This window comes from Mustelus asterias, chromosome 17 (genome assembly GCF_964213995.1).
Source record: "Mustelus asterias chromosome 17, sMusAst1.hap1.1, whole genome shotgun sequence".
NCBI lineage: Eukaryota > Metazoa > Chordata > Chondrichthyes > Carcharhiniformes > Triakidae > Mustelus > Mustelus asterias.
The window spans coordinates 38,028,190-38,047,149 of record NC_135817.1 but is presented as its reverse complement, the minus strand read 5'-3'; the positions used below and the strand labels follow the sequence as shown (position 1 = coordinate 38,047,149).

Below are 18,960 nucleotides of genomic sequence, written 5' to 3'. Positions count from 1 at the left end.
CCGATCTATCTATGCCTCTCATAATTTTATAGACTTCTATCAGGATTCCCCTTGGCCTAGATGGTTACAAGAGGCGACAACTGCCTACAAGATGAAGGCATGTAAAATCACCGGCACCAATGCACCCCTCACCGACGAGCTTGTTCTATTCCCGTTTTGAGCAAGAGGTCAGCAAGGGCGTGCCCTCCACCCCAGAAGCCTCGGACGAACCTGTATCTGAGGTCACCATTGCAGATGTCAGAGCAGCCTTCTCGAACGTCAACCCATGGAAAGCGACTGGCCCAGATGGGATACCCGGATGAGCACTCGGGTCCTGCGCGGACCAGCTGGTGGGGGTATTCGCAGACATCTTCAACCTCTCTTTACACCAATCTGAGGTCCCTATCTGCTTCAAGAAGTCGACCATCATCCTTAGAATCTTAGAAACCCTACAGCACAGAAAGAGGCCATTTGGCCCATCGAGTCTGCACCGACCACAATCCCACCCAGGCCCTACCCCTATATCCCTACATATTTTACCCATTAATCCCTCTAACCTACACATCCCAGGACACTAAGGGCAATTTTAGCATGGCCAATCAACCTAACCTGCACATCTTTGGACTGTGGGAGGAAACCGGAGCACCCGGAGGAAACCCACGCAGACATGAGGAGAATGTGCAAACTCCACACAGACAGTGACCCAAGCCGGGAATCGAACCCAGGTCCCTGGAGCTGTGAAGCAGCAGTGCTAACCACTGTGCTACCGTGCCGCCCCAACCCCCATCCCAGTACCAAAGAAAAGCCAGGCAGCGTGCCTTAATGACTACCATCCGATGGCTCTGACATCCATCATTATGAAGTGCTTCGAAAGGTTAGTAATGGCACGAATCAGTTCCGGCCTCCCAGCTTGCCTGGATCCACTATAGTTCGCCTACCACCGCAGCAGGTCCACAGCAGACGCCATCTCCCTGGCCCTACACTCAGCCCTGGAACACTTAGATAACAAAGACGCCTATGTCAGACTCCTATTTATTGACTACAGCTCAGCCTTCAACACCATTATTCCTACGAAACTCATCTCCAAACTCCGTGGCCTGGGGCTCGGCTCCTTCCTCTGCGACTGAATCCTAGACTTCCTAACCCACAGACCGCAATCAGTAAGGATAAGTAACAACACCTCCTCCTCGATCATCCTCAATGCCGGTGCCCCACAAGGCTGTGTCCTCAGCCCCCTACTTACACTCCTTATACACCTATGACTGTGTGGCCAAATTCCCCTCCAATTCGATTGCCAAGTTTGCTGATGATACCACAGTAGAGGGTCGGATCTCAAAGAATGCTGAGACGGAGCACAGAAATGAGAGAGAGAATCTGGTGAACTGGTGTGATGACAATAATCTCTCCCTCGATGTCAACAAAATGAAGGAGATAGTCATCAATTTGAGGAAGCAAGTGGAGGACATGTCCCTGTCTACATCAACAGGGATGAAGTAGAAATGGTCAAGAGCTTCAAGTTTTTACATGTCCAGATCACCATCAACTTGTCCTGGTCCCTCTGTGCCGATGCTATAGTTAAGAAAGTCCACCCAAACTTCTACTTTCTCAGGAGACTAAGGAAATTTGGCATGTTTGCTACGACTCTCAGCGACTTTTACAGATGCACCACAGAAAGCATTCTTTCTGGTTTTATCACAGTTTGGTATGACTCCTGCTCTGTCCAAGACTGCAATAAACTACAAAGGGTCGTGAACGAAGCCCAGTCCATCATTCAAACCAGCCTCCCAGCCATTGTCACTGTCTACACTTCCCGCTGCCTCAGAAAAACAGCCAGCAGAATCAAGGACCCCAAGCACCCGGACATTCTCTCTTCCACCTTCTGTCAGGAAAAAGATACAAAAGTCTGAGGTCACTCGCGTACCAGCCGACTCAAGAACAGCTTCTTCCCTGCTGCCATCAGACTTTTGAATGGATCCACCTCATATTAGGTTGATCCTTCTCTGCACTCTCTCCTTTCCTTCTCTATGAACGGTATGCTTTGTCTGTATAGCGCGCAAGAAACAATACTTTTCACTGCATGTTATTATGTGACAACAAATCAAATCAATCCTCTGCCGTTCCAGAAACAACAACCCGAGTTTGTTCAGCCTCTCCTTATAGCTCATACCCTCTAATCCAGGCAGCATCCTGGTTAACTTCTTCTGCACCCTCTCCAAAGTCTCTACATCCTTCCTTTAATGTGGCAAAATTCCCCGAAATCAAAGCGAAAAAGCAATTAAACTGTGTTTTAATGCATTTGTTTGTCAAACAAGTCAAACTGTGTCACAGCTGTAAAATATCAGATCAGTAGTTATATTGAAACGAACATTAGTGAGAAACCCTTTCATTCCTATTCGCACCATGCAATGTCTGGGAGCAATAGGAAAGTAGATATTTATCTTTGTTCAAATTCATTTGCCAATTCTACATCCATTCTGTAAGCTTATTTTAATGTGTTCCTGAAATCTATCTTTCCCTCTCTTTATTTTGCTTTTTGTGCATGATTTTACACTGGAATTAAATATTTTAACTTACATTTTCTGATTTCGACTTTGCATACCTCAGTAAGGATTTTTCAATCTGATTGGCTGAAGAAGCACACTGTTACTTGGCCTGTTCACACCGCCCCCAGATGCCCTGACACTTGTATAGCGCCCTAATTAAAAGAGAAATAGGAGCTGGAGTAGGCCATTTGACCCTTCAAGTCTGCTGTGAGACTCAACAAGATCATGGCTGATCTCTCTCAACCCCACCTTTCTGCACTGTTCCCTTATCCCTCAATTCCCTTCATACCCCAAAAAACTACCAATCTCTGGCTTCAAAATGCTCAGCAACTGAGCATGCACGGCTGTCTCGGGTGGAGATCCACAACCCTTTCAGTGAAGAAATTCCTCCTCATCTCAGTCCAGAACAGCCGACCCGTCTTCTGACACTGTGACCCAGTGTTCTAGATGCCCAAGTCGAGGGAAATTATTGTCAGATGCCGTGTGAAAGTCCCCAGAAGGTCTATGAGCAGCTGAAGCTTCATAAAGGAAAGCACCATTTGTTTGTCATTGACTGCAAAATGTAGACCAATGTGTTGGCTTGTAAGAGTTAATCATGAAAGATCTTAAATACACTGCACTGAATTTTAGTTCAATATGGTTGGGACGAGTTCTTGAGTTTAAATGCTTTCAAGTAGTGTCATGACAAGCAAGAAGATACTGAAAGCCTGGGTTTTAGGTGTTGATTGCACTATGATAGCTTTGTAGTGCAAGTATGCTTTATTTGTGATTCCATTAAATGGACACAATTGCTATGGTTACAGCTTGAACCTATTGGTTGTGAACATGAACAAAGTTATTCATTGTAACTTTTGTTGGTTCCAAGGAAAATAGTTCTGTTGTGTGGGACAGATGTTTCCAAAGATATTATTCAAAAGATAATGGTGACTATAGATGTGGTCCAAATTTAACCTTTGATCAATCGTTTATTGCATTGGTTTGTATTCACCTGAATATCAAACATTTTGGGGCAATCTCATTAAGGTGTTGTAGATTAAAGGAATTGATCAGCCCTATGTTGCGAAGTTCAGTACCAGGGTGGATAACCATTAAAATGAGGGCTGGATTGTTCAAGGGTAATGGCAGATTGCACTTCTTCACTTGGAAGGTGGTGAACATCTGGAACACATTTTTTTCCAAAAGCTGTTGGGGTGAGGTCAATTCAAAATTTCAAAAGCTGTGACAGTGTTTTGTTAGGCAAAGATATTGATGGTTACAAAACCAAGGCAGGTAGGTGGAGCTGAGATACGAATAAACAAAGAAGTTAACTAGCACTACTGTACTGTAGTGACACCTTGCTTGTGCACTCAAATTGATACAGATGCATGTAGATTACAGAAATGAAGGTTTGTCATTTTATATGAGTTTAACGTGAACATTATTTAAGTTATTGTCTGAATTATATTAAATGTTAAATATTTTAGTCCATTGTACTTGAGTTGTCACAGATAAACAAATAATCTAATTAATTGGATGGTTCAACAGGGTCCAGGGGCCGAATGGCCTACTCCATTTAGCTAATGTAACAGAATTTGTACACACTTCATAAGCAGCCCGAATAATTTCAGTAACCAACGCAGCGTCCTCTGCGGTTGAATTAGGGTATCATCTATTATCAGCAGGTTGCAAATCCACACAAGTCATTGCAACAGAACACAGATCGAAAGAACTTGCATTTATCGTTGCACCTTTCACTTCTTCGGGACTTCCTGAAGCATTTCACAATGATTGGATTATTTTTGAATTGCAGTCAGTACTGTTCTATTGGGAGACATAGCACCCCCCCCCCCCCCCCCCCCCACCCCAGATACGTCCAAGATCCTGCAAAGAACAGCTGAAAGAATGAGGACTAGATATTTTGTTTTTATTGGTGTTAATTAAGGGAAGCATGTTGGTCAGGACACCATGTGGTTGGTCAAGAAACCAGGAGAAAGCCCAAGTTCCACCTCATTGAAGTAAATGAAACTTCAGATTAGTGTCTATGCCAACAGATAATGGCCGGAATTCTCTGGTCATTCACGCCAGCAGGATTCCCTCGTCCCACTGGCGGCGCATCCCCTTCTGCGGGTTTCCTGCTGGCGTGTGGTGTACATCAATGGGAATTCCCATTGACAGCAGCAGGACCAGAGAATCCTGCCGCTAGCAAACAAGGCGCCACTCTCACTGGTGGGAAATACGTGTCTGGGAAGCCAGAGAATCTCGCCTAATACCTCTGATAGTGCAGCACTTCTGAGTACTGTACTGTAGTGACAGCCTTGCTTGTGCACTCAAATCGATACAGACGCATGTAGATTACATAAATGAAGGTTTGTCATTTTATATTAGTTTAACATGAACATTATTCAAGTTACTGTCTGAATTATATTAAAGTTAAATATTTTAGTCCATTGTACTTGAGTTGTCATAAAAACAAAGTGCTGGGAAAACTCGAGGTCTGGCAGCATCTGTGGAGAGAGAAACAGAGTTAACATTTATATATTTAACTGGTTGCGTGATTGCTTTAAGAGCAGTCATATGATTTGATGGTGATGTAATTGGGGTGTTTCATGAGCTCCTGCTTTTAGTTTCAGTTTCTACTCTGTACGGGCAATTCCTGCAGTAAATCTGTTGTTATTTTGAATCTACGTGTGAAAACCACATATTTTTCTTGTATAAAACCCGCAGCCCCTAAGATAGGTAGAACATTACATATATGAACTCTTTCTCAGAATTCTTTGTCGTCTTGTTTTTATTCCTCATTCCAGCATCTGTGGTATTTTTGCTTTTATTTTAGTACTTGGGTTGTTTCCTGGCATTGGCCATTACAATAAAGGTAATGGGGTAATTTTGCAGTAGCCAGTGGCTAAGCACGAGTAAATCAATAAAAGACTGGGTTCATTTGGCTGCCTTACCCTTTCAGGGATCTTGCTGATGGCAATGCATTTCAACATGGATGGAAATGGAGGCAGTTTACCAAAGTAAAGAATGCAGTTCCCTCAGCAATAAAATTCAGATCTTCATGTTAAGGATGAGTGTCTGTCAGAATCTGATTGTCAAAATGGTAGCACCTCAGTGATCTTGACAATCCGAAAGTACTTTAATCATTGGCCTCTTTTTTTTTTTCCTCTCTTTAATTTATTAATTCTCAGGAATAAGTATGTAGCTTAGCAATTAGATAATTTTGGAAAGCTTTTTAGAGATGGGACAGGCTTTCATTGTATTATTGGAAGGAAGGTCGGCCATCCTTCATTCACTTCAATTTTGTGCATATTTTATCCTGATATTGACAAGTAGATGATCGTACAAACAGGGTTTCCAGTTCTGTACTCAGTGTTCAGCAGCATTTTGGTAGAGAAGTTATTAACTGACATCTGTTTACGGTAGATGGAAGAACAATTTTAGAAAGTTCAAGTTGCTTTGCAAAATATGCACTCAACGTTTTGCATTTTCTTTATCCTGCTAACTCAATAGGAATATTACTTGAGTAGTGATTGAAGCGTTCATTCCATTACCTGCAGTGATATTTTTTCTTTGTACAAGATCATTAAGATTATCAGGAGGAGACAGCTATGCAATAAATCCAGAGTAACTGGTGCACAATTTAATAATTACATGCAGGCTGCAGTTGTGATGTTCAGTGACTAGAATCTACCATGTGGTAGATATTCATTTCTATTGACTGGTAGCTCTAGCTAAAAAAAATCTTTCATGGCAGCAACACTGGAATCACTTTCCTGGGACACTGGTATACTGATGTGCTTGCAATTTTATATGATTGTAATACTTGCTGATGAACAAGTGGAAAATTATAGCTTACAGGCCAAATAAAAAGTGTTTTGATTTTCTTTCTTAAAGAATTGATCTGAAAAGTCCAATAATACAATACCATGAGCTAGAATATACAATCACTGTTGGCTCTTGAGCCAATAAGCCTGTGCTGTTGGCCGCAATAGCACCACCTACAGGATATTATCGGTTTAATTCCTTTTCCAAATCAACGCAGGCCGTAGAATGTGCAGAAGATGCCCATTGCTACTGTACTGTTTCTGGGAACGGGAACTATCTACCAGTCTTATTTCCCCGGTCCGTTTTACTTTAATACTCCTTCTTTTCAAATACTCATGGATCATAGAATCCCTACAGTGCAGAAGGAGGCTATTCGGCCCATCCAGCCTGCACCAATAACAATCCCACCCAGGTCCTATCCCGGTAATTACCATGTAAATCCCCATGTATATACCTGCTAATTCCCCTGACAATAAGGGACAATTTAGCATGGCCAATCCACCTAACCTGCACATCTTTGGACTGTGGGTGGAAACCGGAGCACCCGGAGGAAACCCACGCCAACACGGGAAGAATGTTCAAACTGCACACAGACAGTGACCCAAGGTGGGAATCGAATCCAGATCCCTGGCGCTGTGAGGCAGCAGTGCTAACCACTGTGCCACCATGCCGCCCTAACAATGCATCCAATCCTCTGTTAAATTATGTTATAGTCTGTACTTGAATATCCACTTGTAGTAAAGCATAAACTCCAGTCTGCAAAATCTTTCACTTTTTGTTCTTTTACTGTTAATTCTCCATCTGTGTCCTCTTGTTACCAATTCAACAACCAGTGCAAACAGTCTCATTATTTATCCCCCGAAAACCTTTTGTAATTTAAAAAAATCTTAGATTTCCACTTTAACTTCTGCCTTGGCAAAAAGCCCCTCTTTGAACTTTATTAATAATCTGATCCCCTGTCTCATTTTTAACACCCTACCCATCATTCTAACATATTTCCAGCAATGAAACTTCATCAACCTGCCCAGCTGTGGTCTAACCCATGATTTGTATAAACTCAATGTACCTGAAGATGAAATCTAGAATTTCAAATGTTGATTTTAATGATCCTTTCTATCTGCATCCTGCTGCATTTTCTACCTGCACTTAAAGATCACCATCTCCCTAGATTTCTATTCCTCCATATTTAGGAATTTTACTGCTTATGGTACTCTTCCAATCACTGCTCTTCCCCATAACACATGACCATTACTCTGCCTTGATCTGTAACTGCCACCTATCTGCCCAGTCCATGAAACTAAACTGTCTATTTTTGGCATCACAGTAAAGGAGTTCTTGATTTGCCGCGTTGCTGAAGATGATACATAAATAGAGTCAATGACCAGTCAACATTTGTTGTCCCAAAATAAAACACCTTGCGACTATAGTTTGAGACCCAAAGTGCAATCCCAGACTTTAATGTGAATGTGGTACTTGACACCTGAGGATCCAAAGGCTGTTCTTTCGAATAATGCGGTCAGAGATTTGGCATCCCCCGAGAGCCTTAAGTTTCAGTCTCATCTGAAAGTCCGAAGTCCCTAATGCTATAAATTAGAGGATGGGCCATTAAATAAAAGAGGTTTATAACACAGAAGGAAGCCACCAGCCAATCTTGTCTGTTGTCTCTTTGCCAGAATAATTCATATCTTTTCCAATTGTTCCTTTCTATTATTGCAACAAAATATTTGATGCTCCAAAAGGATTCAATAAAAGCATTTCTTCGCAGCTACTTGCATTTATGTAGTATCTTCAATGTAGGAAAAAATAACCCAAGCTACTTCATTGGAACAAATCAAACAAAATTTGACACCAACCGAATATGGGAATATTAGGCCATATGATGGAAAGCTTGATCAATGAAGTAACTTTAATGATTGACTTAAAGATGGAGCGAGGGGGAGATTTAAGGTGGAAATTCCAGAGCCTTGGGCCTAGGCAGCTGAAGACACAGCCACAATCAAAGAGGTCATATTTGGCAGAGCACAGATATCTCAGAGTGTTACAAGGTTGTGAAGGGTGAAGCAAAGGAAACATCTGGAAACAAAGATGAGAGTTTTAAATTGTGGCAGTGGTGCAGTGGTATCGTCTCTAGACTAGCAATCCAAAGACCCAGGGTAATGCTCTGGGGACCTGGGTTCGAATCCCACCACGGCAGATAGTAAAATTTGAATTCAATTTTAAAAATCTGGAATTAGAAGTCTAAGGATGACTATGAAACCATTGTCGATTGTCAGAAAAGCTCACCTGGTTCATTAATGCCCTTTAAGGAAGGAAATCTGCAGTCCTTACCGGGTTTGGCCTACATGTGACTCCAGACCCGACTCCAGACCCACCTCCAGGCAACTAGGAATGGGCAATAAATGCCCATGTCTCATGAACAAATAAAAAAAAGAGGAGCCACTATAGGTCAGCTACCACAGGACAATGACCGAACTGAAGTTGGTGCAAGTTGGATTATGGACAGCAGAGTTTTGGATGAGCTCATGTTATAGAAGGTGGGAGACCTGCCAGGCAAGCATTGAAATAATCAAGTCTGAAGGTAACAAAAGTGCAGATGAGGGTTTCTGCAGCAGATGAGCTGTATGGAGACGGGTGACATTATGGAGATAGAAGTAGTTAGAACACAATACTGGACCAATCGTTAAGTTTTTTGCCCCCTCCTCTCTGAAGGCAAGATGAGAGTATGAGCATTAGTTGTTTTTTTTCCCTCCCTTAGCTTTGGAGCACTGAGGTCAATTGTAATTACCCAGGCTGAGGTACCATATGTTCTTTGTCATTTGATATCATAGATGGCAGTGCCATTTTCTGTCCTGCAAGAGGATGGGTGGTGAAAGAGGAGGTGAAGCAGGGTCATTGGATTTGAAGTGCCTGCAACAGAGCATATTTGAAATTGGAATCTCAAAACCAATTGACCTTTGATTGTCAGCTTTGATTATAAATAGACACCTGAACCAGGCTGGTCTGCAGTGCCAGGCACTATCAATGATTGACCAGCCAAACCTGGCTTCATAACCACACTGAGGCTTGCAGCAACAGCGAGGAGATGTCTCAATTCGAAGAAAGTTCAATTTATCATCTACTTTATTTCTATCATGATCTGGTTCCCAATTATATTGAACTGAAGCTCATGTATCCCATTAGTAGTCACAGTGAGGATGGTAGTGTGCTTGGCAAATGCCCCCTTCATTGTTATGCAGTTTGGTATCCATTACAGACTTACAGTTTTGTTGGACTCAGCTTGAGTTTGACCTGTCCTCCTTGCTCTAATATCATTTAGTTTAGTCTTGCTGACATCCATATCGCCTCTGATGCCTGAGCCTCTAGCCAAAATGATTTCTGGTAAAAATGTAAAACTTACCATACAAGTGTCTGGGACATATTTTATAATAGATATATTTTAAAAACACTCGGTAAATAAAAATACCAGAAAGAATGCTTTTAATTAATTCACAACAACTACATGTGAGGAATATTCAATAAGATATTTGAGCTGCCAGGGATGACTGCTTACAAGTCTCTGGTTATGGAGAACTCTGTCATAACCAAGATATTTCATCAAATTGATTCTTCAATACAGTACTTAACACTAGTTGGAGTTTTTTCTTGCAATTTTTAATGCCACGATTTTTTATTCATGTTTAACACTGTAGGTTACAATGTGTCACTTGTTTCAGTAATTTGAAAACAGCAATGTAAATCAACTAGATTATGCAACAGTTCCAATGTAAGACAAAAGACACGACTTGGAACATTGGTTATGACTTTGGGGATTTTACCATTTTACTTTTAAAGTGGATTATTGGCAGGTAGAATGTTCCGAACTCTTCCACAAATCCTACTTTCTGTTGATTTAAATGACTTAGAGTATTTAACGTCAAGTACATTCAAATGTTCTCACTTTGAATCTTTTGAATTCCTTCCCTCCCACTCCCCCACCCCACCACGCTTATCCTACACTAACTTTTCTCCTGTAAGCTGCAGTAATAAGCCATTTCTGATAGAAGATCCTACGTGTCTATAAAAGGCACCAAGATCTTTCCAACACTAATACAAATGATTGTCTGATGTATTGTCTATTGGATTAAAATAATCTCACAAGGGAAAACTACAGCTTGTCTTCAGCAATACTCTGTTACCCAACCAGCCTGGTGGGAAAAGTCAATATCCCATCAAAAGGGCAGGTAAACACCGTAGGGGAACTCATTCCACCTGGTTTCATTTCTCAAATGATTTCTGTTCTATCTCCAGTTTTAAATGAACTTTATTCTCCTACTGAGATTTGATGAGTCCATTGTAATGTTTTCTGTGTTGAAGAAAAAAAACTATTAAATCATTTTTTTGTTTGACCTACAAATTTCACAGTTTGTACTGCAATAGAACTAAGTATCTGTATAAATTGATAAAGCAAAGGGTACAGAATGTTCTATTAATGCTATAGTGGGCACAAGTCTGTCATATATCGTGTTTTGCAGAGTTGAAATTGTACTTTTGCAGTTTGGAGGAACTTAGGCAGAAGAAATCTTTTTGTGGTGTTACAAGAACAAATGTTGAAGATACAGGCCTGTCATTTTTCTGTTTCAGATTGTGGGTGTGCTGTAATTGGAATTCCACAATGCACACATTTATCATTAAAATTTACACTTTCATATTCTGACAAAAAAATGCAAGCATTTTAAATGCCAAGTGGGCTAATCTTTACAGTATAAATTTGGAAATATATCTAAAATAATTTTAACCATTTCAATTGTGTAGATGGGAACAAGGAAGGGCACTAGACTCAAACCAGTCTACCCATGTTTTTTCATAAATTAAAGTCATTTTAGCCAACTTCTTAACATATCATGCAATCCCTTTGTGAAGCTTTCAGTCCTACTCTGAACAGAAACTTTCCCAATTATCCATTATATCCATTTGCATGGTTTACGTCTTTTGCCATTTCTGGTCATTAGGCGACTGTTACCATTTCAGAGAGTAGAAATCTCCCTCTTCCCATCCAGTTTGCTAAATATTAACTTTAGTCTTCTAGCATTTGAACCCTTCTTCAAGCGACTCAATTATCTGTGAAATAATTGAGTCGCTTCATAATGAAATAAATTTTGAAGTCTCCTGGTTCGTAAAACAAAAGAATCCTTACCAGTGTTCAGCTTAAATCCCTTGCCCAACTAAAATTTCTGATACCTAGAATAATATCCATGCCGTGGTTAGGTGACCAGAAATGTATGCAGTACTGTCATGGATCTGACCAACAACTGTGGAAATTTATAATTTAGTTATAATGGATCCAGAATGTTCCCAGACATCTTATTTCATTGTTGCGTGTTTCTTTGCATTGGACCAGCATTTTTTTCTATCTGATGGTAGGTAACGTTTTTAAAAGTTGGATGTTGGGCATTGAGAGATCTTCAGTAAATATGGAATGAAATAGATTTTGAAATCTGAAAACAGTACTTTAAAATTTATTCCTGGATGTAATTTCTCTCTCTCCTTTTTCTAGATTTGGTGAAGAAACGCTTTGGTAAAGACCAGGATTACTGTCTTGTGTTTAAGAGCCTCAAGGGAGTTGCAGATGACGCACTGGCTTCCAGCAGCTACTCTGAGGTGAACCTCAGCAAACTCTTCCAGGCATTTAGTACAATCAATAAATGAAAGAGACTCTGTCACCTCTCTTTTATGTTTGCGACTGTATGGGCTATATTGTGGGTGGCAGAACAGGAGCAAAATGGTTATAATTAATGTTTTTTGGGATTTGTGAAGCTGTCTGGAGCGAGATCGCTCCTTGAATCTGGTGCACAACAATGTGAATAGTCTTGGAATTTGACCCAGGCTTCTCGGTGGAGGAAGTTAGGAGAACAAAGATATTAGGAAAGGGCTCAGCGCTGTTATTATGTGGACTCGTTCATGTTTTTGTTGTCATCTACTTTTCTATCAAAACATCAATTAAACCTATAAAGAGATGAAAGCAGTTTATTAGAAGCTGGCTGGGGAGGGAGGGTTAGGATTGATGGTAGTTTTTTTTTAAAAGAGTGATCTGTGGAGCCAGCGGACTCGGAAATGAGAATGGTTGGGATCACTGTGGAGTACCCTTACTGGAGAGTGGAACAATAGGTCTCATTTACCAAAATCTGAACAATCTATTGAAGTGACTGAAGTACATTGGATTGGAGAACTAACAGACAAACACAACCGGTTTATAAATAGGCAGCTGACAATGAATGAAATAAGTACAGCAACGTCTGGCCAAGTCACTTCAAACTTCAGTGCTCTCCAAGATTTCTATACATTCCTGGTATCTTTTTTTTAAAAAAGATGACATCTGTAATTTTTATATAAGAAAGCTTTTTACACATACATTATGAGCATGTTTTGAATAAAATTGACTCTACATTTATTTCTGAAACTGTTGTGCCATATGATTAATGTTTAAATAAATGACAATTATCTCTTGTTTAAAATTATTCTTGTCAAATTTATTCAAAGATTTTCCATTTGTAAATCTATGCATTTTTCCTGAATTCCATAAAGAGCAGCAAAGTTGTTGGTTCTCCTTCCGAGTCTGCACAAATCCTTTTGGCTGGCCACACAAATTCTTCCTATCTGAGTGATTATAAATTGCTTGCATTCTGTAATTTTTTGGAATGGTCCTATTGAAAGCTGTAAGGAAAAAGCTTTCCTTACAGTGAGGATGGTCAGAAAGGCTCTACCACAAACCATTGTTGACACGGAGTCCACTCTTAAAGAGAATTAAGTAGGTATGGGGGAAGAGAAAAAATACTAAAAAGGGACAAGAGGAAGCAGTAAAGCGGAATTTGACTAAGGTCATGTGGAAGAGAAAAAACAAAACAGACAAGTTTCAAATGTCCTTTTCATAGGATGTGAGCATCACTGACCGGCCAACATTAACAGATCTCAAGTTGGTGGTGTGTCATCTTTTTGAACCGCTACATTTTGTGTAGTGAAGGTGTTCCCATTGTATTGTTAGAGAGCTCTAGAGTTTTGACCCAGCAACGTTAAAAGAATAGCAATACATTCCTAATGCATTTAGGATGGTGTGTTCTTGGAGTTGGAAGTGTTTCCATGTTGCCATTATCTTCCCAGCTGCTAAAGGTGAAGGGTTGGGAGGTCGTATTGAATAAGGCTTTGTGAGTTGCTGCAGTGTTTCCTGTAGATTGGATCATGGCTGCAGTCGTGATCCAGTGATGGATGGTGTGCCAATCAAAGAAATGCTTTGTCCAGGATGGTGTTGAGTTTCTTGAGTGTTGTTGAAGCTTCACTCATCCTGGCATGTGAGGAGTATTCCATCGCACTCCTGCTCCTGTCCTGCAGATGGTGAAAAGGCTTTGAGGAGTCGGGAGGTGTGTTACTGACCTCATCTCGCAACCTCCTGACCTCTTGTAGTCACAGTATCTATGGGGCTTCTCCAGTTAAAATATTTGGTCCGTGGTGAACTCCAGGTGTTGATGGTGGGGAATTCCATGATGGTAATGTAATCAAACAACAAGGGCAGATGGTTGGCTATTTTCTTCTTGGAAATGTCATTGTCTGGCACTTCTGTAACACGAATGTTACTTGCAACTCACCTTTACACACCTGAATGTTGACTAGGTCTTTGATGCATGCAGGCACAGATTCTTTCAACATTTGCAACTCTTCAAATGTGCAGTCGTCCCTACTGTGACCTTATGATGGAGGGGAGGCTGAGGATGATAGGCCATAGAGCACAATCCTGAGGAACAAGGCTGAGATGATTGACCCCAACAATCACAGCCATATTCCTTTGTGACTGGTGGACATAATTCTTGCCAGTGGAGGGTTTCCCCTGATTCCCACTGACTTTGTTTATTAGGACTTCTACATGCCAGATTTGGTCAAATGCTCCTTTAGTGTTAAGGGTCATCACAGCCATCTTAACCCTGAATTCAGCTCCATGTTAGGACTAAGACAGTAATGAGGTCTGAAGCCAAGAGGCCTTGGAGGAATTCGTACTGAATGGGTTATTGATGAGTAAGTGCCACTTGATAGCAATGTTAGTGACACCTTCCATCACTCTGCTAATAATTGAGGGTAGTGATGGGTAATTTGAAATAATCTTACTTGCTGGAGACAGGATATACTGGGTGATTTCCCCACTTTGTCAGCTAGGTGCCTGCGCTGTAACTGCATTGGAACAACTTGTCCAGGGACATGGCTGTTCATCACTGCTCCTGGATATTGTCAGGGCCCACAGTCTTTCCTGTTATCCCGTACACTCAGCCGTTTCTTGATATCACACGGAGTGAATCAACTTGACTGAACTGATTTCTGTGATAGTGGAAACTTAGGAAGAGGGAGAAATCCATGCGGTACTTCTGGCTGAAGATGGTTTCATATGCTTCAACTTGTGTTTTGAGCTCATATGCTAGTCTCCACCATTGAGGGTGAACACGTTCATGGAGTCTGGTCCTCCCACTATTTGTTTATTTGTCCACCACCATTCATGACTGGATTTTTCCGGACTCCAGTGCTTTGATCTGGTCCTTTGGTTGTGGGGTCAATTTGTAGTCCTATCGCATGCTGCCTCTGTTGTTTAGCATGCATGTAGCCCTGGTATTGTAGCTTCACCAGGTTGGCATCTCTTTTTTAGGCACACCTGGTGCTACTTTGGGCATGTTCTTTTACGCACCTCATTGTGCCAGGGTTGATCCCCTGGCGTGATGGCAATGATAGAGCAAGGGATAAGCCAAATGGAGGTTGCAAATTGTGGTGCAGTGTATCTCTACTGCTTCTGGTGGATGATCGTGCTTTGTGCATGTCCAGTTTTGAGCTGCTATATCTGTTCTAAATCCATCCCATTTAGGTAGTAGTGCCACACAGCATGAAGGAGTGTGTCCTGAGTGTGGATATACTTTGCCTGCATGCGGACTCTGCAATACTCACTTCCTGTCAATAGAGTTATTGGGCTCTGTGCTCTAACATTGCATGACTCTATAGACAAGCCGCTGGCCACTATGAGATGGTGGGGATTGCCTTTAAAAAAAAATCAAATAATTAGTAGTAGTCACAGTAATTGTGTTAGTTTTCTGTGTGGATTTAAGTGACTCATGGTATTACATGCAAAGGTACCAATTTCACAAATGCATGTTACCAGCAGGGAGCCTCGCCCACATTTGGAAAATCAATCCAAATATATTTGAAATTTGCATAGTGGTAGAATTAACACACAATGAGCATATGCTTGAAAGTCAGAAGTTGAAATCAGTGATATTGCAGTAAAAGACCTCACTAATAGACTGTAATTAAACAACGTTATCTGCAAACTTGTTGTTTTATTAAGCAGTTGAAGTAAAATGATGAACGATGTTAAGCAGCGACAGTAGTGTAGCCTCTGAGTCCCTTTAGTCACCATGAATTTCAGCTGAGTATGTTGCCAATCAATAGGTTATTCAGGTTTTGATTTTTTTTGTTACCATATGAATTAAAGCATGAATTAAAAACTGAAATTAAAATCTGAAAGGTTGGATGTTGCATCTCAAAAAAAATGTCATTGTGACTTCAGAAGGAATTGTGGATCATCATTGAGAGTTTGAGGTCTAAAAGAGCTGTTTATAGAACAGCTTGTCATGTTGACTAAACATTGATTTTACTGTAGACTATGAAATATATTGGAAGCAACAAATTCTCTATTAGTAGCCTAATTAGAGGTTTATTGCAGATTGGTACAGGATGTGGTAATCTTGTTCAGAGCTTACTTTCCCGGTACCTAGTTGCAAGTGTTAGAATTCTAAGAAATGATTGCCATAATCAATCCTAAATTTGTTTTGCAAATCCCACAATCAGAATTAGTACATTTCTGCCTCGAAATCGTGAATCATTTAATTTCTTAACTAAAGGATGTCTTTTCATTCAAGCTTCATATGGAAGGGACACATTATACCTTTAAAGAGTTTTGTTTCTTTGTTCAATAATTTACATCAGCTAGTCTTGCCTGTTAGATAACCACATCTCCAAATCTGAGCAGCAGTCTTGATTTGCTCAAGCAAGCAGCAAAAGGTTCATTTTCATCAATTGTTTCTGAGCTCATTGGATCATAGACTGGCTACAGTACAGAAGGCCATCATTTGCCCCCTCATGTCCATTCTAGTTCTCTGCAAAATCAAATCAGTTAGTCCAACTCCACAACTCTTTCCCTGTAACCCCTTGGAATGATGGCGCAAAATAAATAGATAATTTTGTTTTAGTCGGACAATTACAAGTTCTTGATTAAAAACTAGTGCTGCAGGCTTTCTTAAGTACCTTTGGTTCCGCCATCTTCAACTCCTCTAGTGAACTTCATTGTACTTGAGGTCAGAGCTATGACTGTTTCATAATGAGTGTTCAGCGTTTTTCACAGTTCCACTGGCAATGAAGCAAATAAAAATAAAACCAGACTGACCACCCGGCATCAACCCAGCCATCGGAAACGACAAAGGTAGGTAGTGTCCAGTCACTCCTGCAAAGTCCACCTCACCATCATCTCTTGGGACTTGTGCCAAATTAGGGAGAGCTGTACCACAGGCAAGTTTCTACATTCGACATAGCTCTTGTGGCTAAAGGGATCAAGAGATTATGGGGGAGGGGAAGGTGGATCAGGGTATTGAATTTGATGATCAGCCATGATCATAATGAATGGTGGAGTAGGCTCAAAGGGCCGAATGGCCTACTCCTGCTTCTAGTTTCTATATTTCTATAAGTCAAGCAACAGTTTGACGTAGTCATACTCACCAAATCATACCTTACAGTCAATGTCCTTGACTCCTCCATCAGGACAGACACGCCAAAGGTGGCATCCCAGTGACCTACAGTCAGAAGGGCCTGGACCTGAGCGTGCTTAACATTGACTCCGGACTGCATAAAGTCTCATGGCACTGGATCAAACATGTACCTGCTGATTACCAGTCGTTGCCATTCCTCACTTGATGAATCAGTGCTCCTCCATGTCCAACACACTCAAAAGAAGCATTTGAGTGTAGCAATGGAGCGTAATGTATTCTGGGTGGGGAAATTTACTGTCCATCACCAAGGATGGCCTGGTAGAACCCCCATTACTGACCGAACTGGCTGAGTCTTGAAGGACATACCTGTTAGAATGGGACTGTGACAGAACCGAGAAGGGAAAGGCCTACCTTAGCAATCAACCTATCACAGATGCATCAGTCCATGAAAGAATGATAGGAGTGACCACCACACAGTCCTTGTGGAGGCAAAGTTAGGGCATCCTTCATCATACTGTGTGGCACCACCAGTGTGCTAAATAGAACAGATGCAGATTGAGCAGCTGAAAGCTGGGCTGCTGTGGGTAGCAGCAGAATAGTATTTTAACAACAATGTGTAATCTCAAGGCCTGCTATATCCCTCTTCCTACCATTAGCATCAAGCCAGGTGACTTGACAACTAAAGGATCAGATAAAAGCTCTGCAGTCCTGCCACATTCAAGCATAAATGGTGGTAGACAATTAAACATCTGATGGAGAACAAAGAGGCTCCACAAACATCCCCATCTTCAGTGGGGGCCAGAGCCCATGATCTCTGTGCAAAAGGTGAGGCTCAAGCCTTTACAACCATCTTCAGCCAGAAGGGCTGAGTAGATGGTCTATCCCAGCCTCCTCCTAATATTCCCAGGGTCACGGGTGAAAGGTTTTAGCCAATTCAATTCACTTTACTTGAGATCAAGAAATGGCTAAAGACATTGGGTACAGCACAGGATATGGGCTTTGACAACATCCCAGCTATAGCACTGAAGATTTATGCTCCAGAGTTAGCAGCTGCCCAGCCTATTTGTTCTAGTCCAGCTACATCATTAGCATCCAGCCAACAGTGTAGCACATTGCCCAGGTTATTTCCTGTCCACAAAAAGGAGGATATATCAAATCCAGCCAATTATTGCCTCATCAGTCTACTCTCAATCATCAACAAAGTGATGGATGTTGTCACTTCCAGAGAAGATGATAGCGGCACGTTGGCACAGAGGTTAGCACTGCTGCCTCTCAGTGCCAGGGACCCGGGTTCAATTCTGGCTTTGGGTGGCTGTCTGTGGAGTTTGCACGTTTTCCTCATGTCAACGTGGGTTTTCTCCCACACCCCAAAAGTAAAAGTTGTGTGGGTTAGGTTGATTGGCCATGCTAAATTGATCCTTAGTGTCAGGGGAATTAGCAGGGTAAATATGTGGGATTGCGAGGATAGGGTCTGTGTGGGATTGGTGTCGGTGCCGGTTCTAAATGGCAATAAGGTACTCGTCAATGGTTAGATCGGGTTCTGACAAGGCCACCCGGTTCCTACTCTCATTACAGCCCTAGTCCAACCATGGACAGAAGTGCTGAATTCAATAGGCGAGATGAGAATGACTGCCCTTGACATCAAGGCAGCATTTGACTGAGTGTGGCCTAGCAAGATTGAAGTTAATGGAAATTTTGGTGGGGGAGAAGCTTTTCACTTTCAGTCTTCACTGGTTGGGGCCATACTTAGCACAAAGGAAGATGGTTGTAGTAATGGAGACCAAATTCTCACTCCACAACATTACCTGAAGATACCGGGTACAGCAAAAGAATTTTGGCCCTGACAACATCCTAGCTGTAATACTGAG

At 41.4% G+C, this 18,960-nt stretch overlaps 1 protein-coding gene across 1 annotated transcript in view; it reads left to right on the top strand.

Annotated features, from left to right (window-relative positions):
• pola1 (polymerase (DNA directed), alpha 1) overlaps window positions 1–12,813 on the top strand; it is a 293,912-nt gene extending 281,099 nt beyond the window's left edge. The window contains exon 37 of the mRNA XM_078232528.1: window positions 11,860–12,813. Within this exon, the coding sequence (XP_078088654.1) occupies window positions 11,860–12,011 (152 nt within the window). The 3' untranslated portion in view covers window positions 12,012–12,813. The remainder of the gene's footprint in view (window positions 1–11,859) is intronic.
• Window positions 12,814–18,960: the final 6,147 nt, after the last annotated feature.